At 39.1% G+C, this 10551-nt stretch overlaps 1 protein-coding gene across 1 annotated transcript; it reads left to right on the top strand.

Annotated features, from left to right (window-relative positions):
• Positions 1–8182: 8182 nt before the first annotated feature.
• Positions 8183–9100, top strand: LOC143037041 (serine/threonine-protein kinase Chk1-like). The gene has a single exon (XM_076205150.1). It carries the CDS (start codon positions 8183–8185, stop codon positions 9098–9100), a length of 918 nt encoding a protein of 305 aa, XP_076061265.1.
• The last annotated feature ends 1451 nt before the right edge of the window (positions 9101–10551 follow it).

The following is a 10551-nucleotide window of genomic DNA, read 5'->3' as shown; positions in this document are numbered from 1 at the left end:
AGATTAGACAATCTGTTAGGGCAAATAAACCACTTATATTTAAATTAAACGAGGTGGATAATTTGAAATTGGCGCTAAAGGTATTCTAACGCGCTGCTCCCTAGTAAACATTTGATTATGGGGGAGTTGCTTAGGTCCCTTCACTTTTCTGCTCGTAGGAAAGTTCTAATAAAGGGGTTTAGTTCTCAACAGTGATGGTCGGTTTAGTCTTTGTGACGCCCAAAAGTTTTCGTCTGCGTTTGATATATACATATATATATTATATATATATATATACATATATATATTATATATATATATATATATATATATATATATATATGTATATATATTGAATAGAAACATAATTACATTTACAATTTGTCTACAAAGAGCAGGTGGTGTAATAAACAAAAATAATTATATGTATATACATATACATGTGTATATATATATATATATATATATATATATATATATATATATATATATATACACATACATACTGGAGCTGTGTCTCTAATATAAAAGTCAAAGCTCTAGTCACTAACACCCAAGGCAATTTGATCTCCACTATCCCATTGTATAGAAACAAAAATCCCCCACTCCTCCCCCCCCCTCCACTCCCTCTCTTCCTTGTCTCCCCTCCTCCCCTTCTACCTCCACCCCTTCCTCCTCCTCTCCCCCCCACACCCACCTAACCCTCCACCCCCAACCCTCTTACCCCGTGACCTCTGAGATCCCATTGTCAGACCACCTGACCATAGGCTTATATATATCTGTCATCCCTGACTTATCATTTTTCTCTCCCATCCCTTTAAATGTAAGTCTTCTTGTAACATTATTATCATATTTATTTGCATTTGTATTGTATCCCGCATATTTTATTAGTATTGTTCTTGCACATAATTGTCACCATTACTGTATTTATGTAACTTTTGTAATTTTGTCACCATTACTGTAATTATGTAATTTTTGTTATTTCCGTTTACTCTTGAAAATGTCTTCATTAAGACGAAACGTTGAGCTCAAATAATGGAAAGAAATGGAAGAATACAGTGATTTAGTGTCAATTCACCCCCGTTAATAGCAAATCTCTAATCAGGAAAATCGGGAATACGAGGAAAAAACTGAATAACTACAACAATGCTGTCGTTTTTAACTCCACGTGTACATGTACACACACACACACACACACACATTATATATATATATATATATATATATATATATATATATATATATAATTATGCCTCATATGTTTATTTGTTATTTCAAATGATAAAAACATTTAGTGAAACCATTTTGTAACCCCTTTGAATATATTATCCTTTTCATATTCTCATTTCTGATTTTCTCTTTCAGGTTGGTTTCCTTGACACAGGGAGACGGTTTTGCTTCTTCTATTGAAAATCATCACACGTAAGTCACAGCTGAGTTTCCTAGCGCCTCCAACCTCCAAATAAGGTATGAGGGTGTAGGGAGGATACTAAGAATCGTGATAATCTTGTAATGTTCTATACCCAACACGTGTAGTTACCCCTTTAAGACTCGTGGCCATAGTTTTGTTCTGTACTTGGCGGTCACGAGTCTTAAAGGGGTAACTACACGTGTTGGCTATAGAAACGCATGTCGTCCTAAGGGGTGACTATAGTTTTGTCCTGTACTTGGCGGTCACGAATCTTTAAGGGGTAACTACACGTGTTGGCTATAGAACACTATAATCTCATGGGCTAAGTTTGAAGAACTACTCAAATCTTTAGTACTTTCCGCCAACCCCAATGAACGCTTAAGAATTTATCAACTTTATTGGCTTGGTTATGCTTATGCTTATTACCAGTAGATTTTACAGATAAGTCAGCACGTCAGATACTCGTTACTAAAAAACCAGGTTATATTATATTTGATATGTTAGCGTTCGCTAGGTTGGCGAAAAAGCTTTGCATGAGTTTGGTAGATTTAGTGATGACTGGTTTTGATAAATTGCATATCGTTCTTTGTTCTTGTTTCATTTCTCAGTATTCATCATTGACACCCGATTTTTTATCTATTTATTTATCTAATTTTTTATTTATTTTATTTTTATTGTGTTTTCAACGGGACTTGAGCTCATGGTGAATTCGTCAAAATAGAAAACAAATAGAAAACGGTAGCAGCAGCTCTCTTAATTTTTTTTTTTTTTTTTTTTTTTTAAGGCAGCCTCATAACGTGTCTCCAAATTGGGTGTCACATTTCTAGAGGCTATTTCGCGGGACAGTGGTTTGTTATGCGTCACTCATCCTTGTGATTCTTCCATATATGCATAAATACACAGTACGCGTGTGTGTATGTGTTTTACATGTATATTGGGTGGGAAGAGGAAATACAGCCTTTTTATTTCGATTTGTGTCCTGACTAGCTTGGCAATCAGCTTTCTCAAAGTAATAGTGCATAACATGATTAGTGGATAGCGCCTTTCGTCGCTACCAACAATGCAATGAAAAGGAATCATTACTGATGATTACAACCGTAAAGAAAATTAGGATAATAATGATATATATTAAAAAGAAAAAAGGAAAAAAGATAAGAATGGCTGTAATGGTGATAACAAAACGAGGACGTAATTAAAGGCATCGTTGAGCACCTGGATTGGGTCGCGTGGCCCAAGGCTCTGTTTCTGGAAGTCAAACATCGTCGTGGCTTTTGTTCATTTAAGATCTCTTGTCCTTTTTATTTTTTTAAATTATCTATGTGCAGCGACTCGATGACCTCTCTTTGTCTCTCGTTTAAACCCTTGACCGAATCAGTGGCTCCTTCCCAGTTTCGCAAATGTCCCTCCGTGTCGATGCGGTTCACGACAGCGTTTGTCTCCAGGTGGTGCCCGATGCCCTCTTTGTGTCCCCAGAGTCTGTTCTTTAGTGTTCTATGAGTCTCACCATAGGGCGCGTTGTCGCATCCGTTACAGGGAATTTTGAAAACGATGTTGGTGTATATATGTATGTATATGTATGCAAAGAAATCACAAAACACACGTGGTGGTTTCTGCAAAAATATGTATATGTATATGTATACAGTATGTATATGTATATGTATATGTATATGCATACGTATATGTATATGTACATGTACATGTATATGCATATGTATATGTATATGTATATGTATATGTATATGTTGGGCAGATAGGGAAGAGAGAAGCAGAAGAAATAGGAGTAAGGGGGAGAGCGAGGCTAGAGTACAAGGGTGAAAGTGTAGACTTAGGAAAATGTATTTGGAGACGTAGGAAGGGCAAGGAAAAAAGAGGAATAGAACGACGGTCGATGAACATAAGTAGACCAAATCAAGATATTCAGTCGATCAAATCAATTAAGCAACAACAGGAGTTACAGGACATACGAAGTGATAAGAAACTGAAGAAACTAAACAACGCGATCAATTTTCGTTCCAGGAGGACAAAAAAGATGAATACGAGAAGAGAAATTAAGACATTGAATAAATGGACCATTATTCTAAAGAAAAAAAATAGTAGACATACAATAGAATGGGAGACGTCAATCCTCTCTTCCAGCTCTTTCTTCACTCCCACCGCTTTCCTCCTCACCTCCTCATTTCTCACTCTATCCATCCTTGTAACTCCCACAGTATTTCTCAGACACTTCATCTCGAAGGCTTTTAAGCTTCTCCTTCCTGCCTCTCTTAAATCCCAGCTCTGTCTCCGCCCCATACACTGTCGTAGACACAATCGTCCCTTGATACAATCATCTCTTTGCATCCATTCCCAGAAGCCTGTGTCTCTTGATACTTTTCAATATTTATTGTTTCTTTTAAGAGAAGACTAAATAACTTTATGGATAGGGATGGTAGGTGGTAATAGACATGAAACCGCCTAGTGTAGGCCTTATGGTCCGTTGCTGTCTCCTCCATTCTTATGTTTTTAGGTTCTTAATCTGATATTATATATATATATATATATATATATATATATATATGCATATATCTTATATGTACATATATATACATATATAGTATATATATATATATATATGTGTGTATATATATGCATACATACATATATATATATATGTATATATATAATATATATATGCATATATATATATATGTATATATATGTATATATACATATATGCATATATATGTATATATATAATATATATATGTATATGCATATATATGTATATATATACATATATATGTATATATATATATATATATATATATATATATTCTGTTAAAAACGACAGCAAAAGAATTATTGATTAGTTTTTTCCGTGAGCTCTCAAGCTTGCGAAAAGTAGATTTTTGGTAGGGGGAAAGGGAGTAAATCAGATTTCCAAAATTCATAGGAAACACAAAAGTTATAATAGACACAAAAGTATAGTACACAATAAACACAATACAAGAAATTAATACAAGAAATACAGCAAAAAACAAAATACAAGCACAACAAAATAGTTATCAAGACGTTTCGCAGATCTTTCTGCATCCTCAGTTGAAGTGAAAAGAAAGGGAAAGGGAGCATATTTTAAATGAAATGGGAAGCACGGGGAGAAGTCACCGTGTTGCAACTGGGGGAAGTCACACGCAGGACCACAAACACTGGGAGAGATCACAAGTTGGCGGAAATGGTACTCGGGGAGGTCACTCCCGGGTTCGGCGCCAATCTGCTTCTCAGTCTTTGGGAACGACGTATGGTAGGAAGTTCTTCCCTTTCGCGGGGAATGGGGAGCCTCTGGGAAGGAGAGCCCGATGTCTTGGGATTGTCCATCTGGCTCCTCCGAACAGGTTTCATGCTAGGGAGGAGGGCGAAATCATTTACCTGCCTATTAATGGCAGGTTGCAGCTCCTTTATCCATATGGCTTCCAAGATAGCCAAGCGCTGAGGGTCCTCTTCTTTTGCCACAACTTCGGTGTTTTTTACCATAGTCTCCCTATCGAGGTGGCGTCGATGCTGGGTCCAGTGGTGTTGCTTGGGTCCTCCGTGTTGCAAGTGCATGGTGATTCTTCTAGATAATGTGGTGGTCGTCCTTCCCACGTAGACAGAAAGGGGCGTGCAGTCCTCCTCTGGGCATGTGTATTTATATACTACGTGGGATTGACGAACCTCCTGGGGTTCTGGAGCGGGGTTGTTCCTTAAAAGTAGAGAAGAGGTCTTTCTACTTTTGTAAAAGATTGTGAAGGACAATTTATCACTTTCTTTTTTGGGGACAACATTTCTATAGATTATGTTCTTTATAATCTTTTCATCCTCCTTGTATTTGGTAGACATGCAAGCTTTGTAGAACACCTTAATTGCGGTCCCTTCGTGTCCTACTGTAGTCGGTCGTGTTTGTTTATACCAATTGTCGATCACTCTGCGAAGATTGGCTTGGACCTCGTGATTCGTGTAACCATTGTTGATAAGGAGTTGGTGGACCCGATCAAACTCTTTTTGAGTGTCACTCCAAGAAGAACAGTGGCTGAGGGCTCTTCTGAAAAAGGCGCTAATGGTGGCGTCTTTGTACCTCTGAGGACACTCGCTCTCTCCATTCATGCACAGTCCGGGATTGGTTTCTTTGACGTAGACACTATAAGAAAAAGAAGGACAATTAGTCTGCTTGAGTAGGACGTCCAGGAAGGGGAGGGAACCCCCTTCACCGTGCTCTACGGTGAAGTTAAGTCCCGACACCTCCATGAACTTCCCCCTCAATTGATCAATTTCAGAAAGGGAGTCAGTTTTTACAAATATATCATCTATATATCTGCAATAAAGGCTAGGTTTTTCAATTTGACTAAAAATAAATTCCTCTACAGTTCCCATGAAAAAATTGGCAAACAGAACACCAAGGGGGGATCCCATGGCAACTCCATCAATTTGGCGGTAGAGTGTCCCACGGGGAGAGCGGAATGGGGCTTCTTTGGTGCAAAATTGAAGCAGGGTCCGTAGGTGTTCTTCAAGTATGTTAAGTCCGGGGGCTGGTCCGCTTCTGTAAACTTTGTCGCATATGAAATCTATCGTTCTATCCACAGGGACATTGGTGAACAGAGATTCAGCATCCAGCGAAGCTATGAATCCCTGGCTGGGAGCGTCTTTCACCAGTTCTATGAACTGGTGAGAAGATGCCAGGCTGAATCTGCTGGGGACAAAAGGGGTTAAAAGTTCATTAAGTTTTTTCGCTAACTGATATGTAGGAGTAGGTATCTGGCTGATAATGGGTCTAAGAGGGTTGTTGGGTTTATGCGTCTTAACATTGCCATAACAATAACCAGGTTTATACTCGCCGGACAATTTACAGAATTTTATACCACCTGCAACCGCGTTGTTGACATCTATGATCTTGTTGACCTTCGAGGTAAGTTCCGGGATAGGGTTCTTCTGGATGGGCTGGAACTTAGTCCTATCCTCTAGAATGGAGTCAATTTTCTCCAGGTATTCGGAGGTAGAAATGAGAACGAATATTGATGCCTTGTCAGCACGTCTTATGGTTACTTCTTGGTAAAAAAACACCGAAGTTGTGGCAAAAGAAGAGGACCCTCAGCGCTTGGCTATCTTGGAAGCCATATGGATAAAGGAGCTGCAACCTGCCATTAATAGGCAGGTAAATGATTTCGCCCTCCTCCCTAGCATGAAACCTGTTCGGAGGAGCCAGATGGACAATCCCAAGACATCGGGCTCTCCTTCCCAGAGGCTCCCCATTCCCCGCGAAAGGGAAGAACTTCCTACCATACGTCGTTCCCAAAGACTGAGAAGCAGATTGGCGCCGAACCCGGGAGTGACCTCCCCGAGTACCATTTCCGCCAACTTGTGATCTCTCCCAGTGTTTGTGGTCCTGCGTGTGACTTCCCCCAGTTGCAACACGGTGACTTCTCCCCGTGCTTCCCATTTCATTTAAAATATGCTCCCTTTCCCTTTCTTTTCACTTCAACTGAGGATGCAGAAAGATCTGCGAAACGTCTTGATAACTATTTTGTTGTGCTTGTATTTTGTTTTTTGCTGTATTTCTTGTATTAATTTCTTGTATTGTGTTTATTGTGTACTATACTTTTGTGTCTATTATAACTTTTGTGTTTCCTATGAATTTTGGAAATCTGATTTACTCCCTTTCCCCCTACCAAAAATCTACTTTTCGCAAGCTTGAGAGCTCACGGAAAAAACTAATCAATAATTCTTTTGCTGTCGTTTTTAACAGAATATGTCTCAGAGAGAATCTCCTGCCACGCTTCACCAATATATATATATATATATATATATATATATATATATATATATATATATATATATATATATATATATATATGTATATTACAGGTGAAAAATGTAATCACACATTTGTCAATAACGTAGAAACCACTGTTGGAGTAGAAAAGACTGGAAACGGGGAATCTCCAACCTAGTGAAAGCTCATTTGCCTCCTGACCTCACATACGGAGTGAGAAGAGGGTAGAGATATCTTCCCATGTTCCCCTTTCTTTTGTTAAGGGTGCTACTTAAACAGTACGCCCTCTCTCTTATTTGTATCTACTGAAGAGGATTGCAGTTTGCAATCGAAATATATAGATTCCCCGTTTCCAGTCTTTTCTACTCCAACAGTGGTTTCTACGATATATATATATGTATATATATTTATATATACATTATATATATGTATATATATATATATATATATATATATAGTGTGTGTGTGTGTGTGTGTGTGTGTATGTATTTCGGGCGCAGATTCTCACTAATACACTGTGTTAAACACGACAGCATTTTGGAATTGTGTATATATATATATATATATATATGTATATATATATATATATATGTATATATATATGTATAATGTATATATATATATGTATATATATATGTATAATGTATATATATATATATGTATATATAGATAGATATAGATATATAGACAGATATGTGTGTGTGTGTGTGTGTGTGTGTGTGTGCGTGTGTGTGTGTGCGTGTGTGTGTGTGTGTGTGTGTGTGTGTGTGTGTGTGTGTAATTTTAACAAATGTTACCTAAAAATCCAATGATCAACGTTGAAAAGGCTTCCTTCGTAATTCAGAGTATACCAAAATATTTGTGGCCAGTGTAAGTATGAAAACCTAAGTGTCCTATTGAGAGAAGCAAATTTCACGATATCTGTGATATGCGTTTGCTTTGTCATGACCATACTTGGCTATTAGGAAGAATCTTTAGAATTGGGAATTTTAACCTTCAATACAAGCACGATGGCATCAAACAGAACACTGGAAACACTTCGACATTCGTCGAAAGCCTCAGGCAAAAGGAAATGCTCCGAGGATGAAGAAATTGCCTGCAAGAAGCTCAAAGTCCAGGACGACAGCCCCTGGAATGAGGGCCCTGGCAACCTCTGGACCGAGGTTGAGTATCTTGGCGAAGGTAATTTTGGAATCGTGACTCTCGTAAGGAACGCCTCAACGGGAGAACTTGCCGCTAGGAAAACGGTAGAGATGACGACAGAACAGGACGAGCAAGAGCTCTTGATCCATAGGCGCCTCCATCACGCTAATGTCGTCAAGCTGCTTTCCGCCGAAAAAGAAGGGGCGGAAATGCACATCTACCTGGAGTTCGCGGCCGGAGGCGACCTTTCCGATGAGATCGGTCACAGCGGCATGGGCGAGGAAAAAGCCCATTTCTACTTCGTGCAGCTCATAAATGGCGTCGGATACCTTCACGCCCAGGGCATTGCACATCGCGACCTCAAGCCCGACAACCTCCTGCTGACCGAAGATCGCGTCTTGAAAATCGGCGACTTCGGACTTTCAGCAGAGTTCTTCTCCGGAGGCGAGGAGGTCTACCTGCGTGGTGCTTTCGGCACACGCAAATATATGGCCCCCGAAGTATTCTCCGGCAGGTACAGGGGAGCCCCCGCGGACCTGTGGTCCTGCGGAATTATCCTTGTGGAATTGATAACGGGCCGTACTCCCTGGCGAAGAGCAAGGCCAAGAGACGGCGCCTACCACCAGTGGGTGCAACAACAGCACCTCAACAAGGTCTCCGACCCCAGCCCTCCTTCCAGCAACGACACCTCAGTCGTGGCACTTATCTCTCATATTTTGACGCCAAACCCAAAGGAAAGGGCGACCCACTCGAGCATAAGAGAAAACGGATGGTTCAAAAAATGAAGAATAACCTGCATGGTTAAATAACTGTATGGTTAAATTAAAAACCAAAAATCAAAACGCCTAATTGGCCTTCTGTCTTGGGAAGGGATTCCCTCAGCTGAATAAATAACTAAACGGGCCTTCAAAGTCACTGAGACCAACAAAGGAGTAAATATGTTTAACTGTGACTGCGAAAGGATTGCTGCATAATAAAAGAAAGCCATCGTCAGGTAGTACTTGCTGATTCAATGAAAAACATTCGTTTTGAACTTGTGAACAATTCGTACCTTTATCTCATCACTCGTAATCAATGAATACTATTCAACCTAAGAACACTCAATACTTTTGACTTAGTAAAGCTTATACAATAGATATAATTATACAAGCAATATGTCTCAAAATAATATGTATTTGACCAAACGCCAGGTATTCGGTTTTTAAAGTGCCCCCCCCCATAATATCTGTTGGCTTAACTAAGTATAGCAGCTAAGTCACAGATCACAGCGAGGGGGTTGACAATGTCAAGGATATTTCATTAGAAGAAACCTCGCATCAAACATTCTAAATGTATGCATATATATATATATATATATATATATATATATATATATATATATATATAATTGTGTGTGTGTGTGTGTGTGTTTGTGTGTGTGTGTGTGCGTGTGTATGTGTGTGTGTTTGTGTGTGTGTTTATGTGTGTTTATGTGTTTTTATGTGTGTGTGTGTATGTGTGTGTGTTTGTGTGTGTGTTTATGTGTGTTTATGTGTGTGTATGTGTGTGTGTGTGTGTTTATATGTATGTGTGTGTGTGTGTATGTGTGTGTGTGTGAACATATGAAATCAACAACTGGATTGATATAGGCTCAGACTACAAGTATTTCAAGAAAACTTGTATTAACTGCAATAAAAGGAGGAACAAAAGAAATGAATAGAAGAAGAAAGTGACAGATGGGTTGGTAAAATATGAGCGAAAATAACTTCAAGAGGACGCGAAAAGTATAAAAGAGATATGTTCAACGATTACACAAATACACAGTGCACAGGCAGAAGCGTGCGGACTTGGTCGGTCACCTTCCAAAGGGTGAGTTTACTCCGAGCATTCACAATTCCTTAGCCACCAATACTTTAGTTATTTAACTAAAACCCCGATGAGTATAAGGTTTAGTAAACACGTGTGCACACGTATTGTAATTTAACAAAATGTTCTTCCCTATTCTGTGTCCGGTCACATTTCTTCCCCAATACCCGAACAGAATTCGCTATCCTATGGAATATTGGGTGGTATGACTGAAGATGCAGGTCAGCATGGTCCTAACAGGCCACCTGTGGCAACATTTGGACAATTCGTTACCAAGTTTGTATAATTTATCGAACTATGAATATCAAATTAGCAGGAGTTGAGCTTTTGGTAAAAGAAATGGAAGGAGAGTGTGATGGAGAGCACAGTGGAGAAGGGACAAACATGAGGT

The sequence above is a fragment of the Oratosquilla oratoria genome, chromosome 21 (assembly GCF_046742065.1).
Source record: "Oratosquilla oratoria isolate Oo_2021 chromosome 21, ASM4674206v1, whole genome shotgun sequence".
Classification (NCBI taxonomy): domain Eukaryota; kingdom Metazoa; phylum Arthropoda; class Malacostraca; order Stomatopoda; family Squillidae; genus Oratosquilla; species Oratosquilla oratoria.
The sequence above is the reverse complement of the archived record's forward strand: the minus strand, read 5'-3'. Positions and strand labels throughout refer to the sequence as shown.

Excerpts from the sequence above, each read along its gene's own strand:
- LOC143037041 (XM_076205150.1), top strand. The coding sequence starts at position 8,183 with ATGGCATCAAACAGAACACTGGAAACACTTCGACATTCGTCGAAAGCC.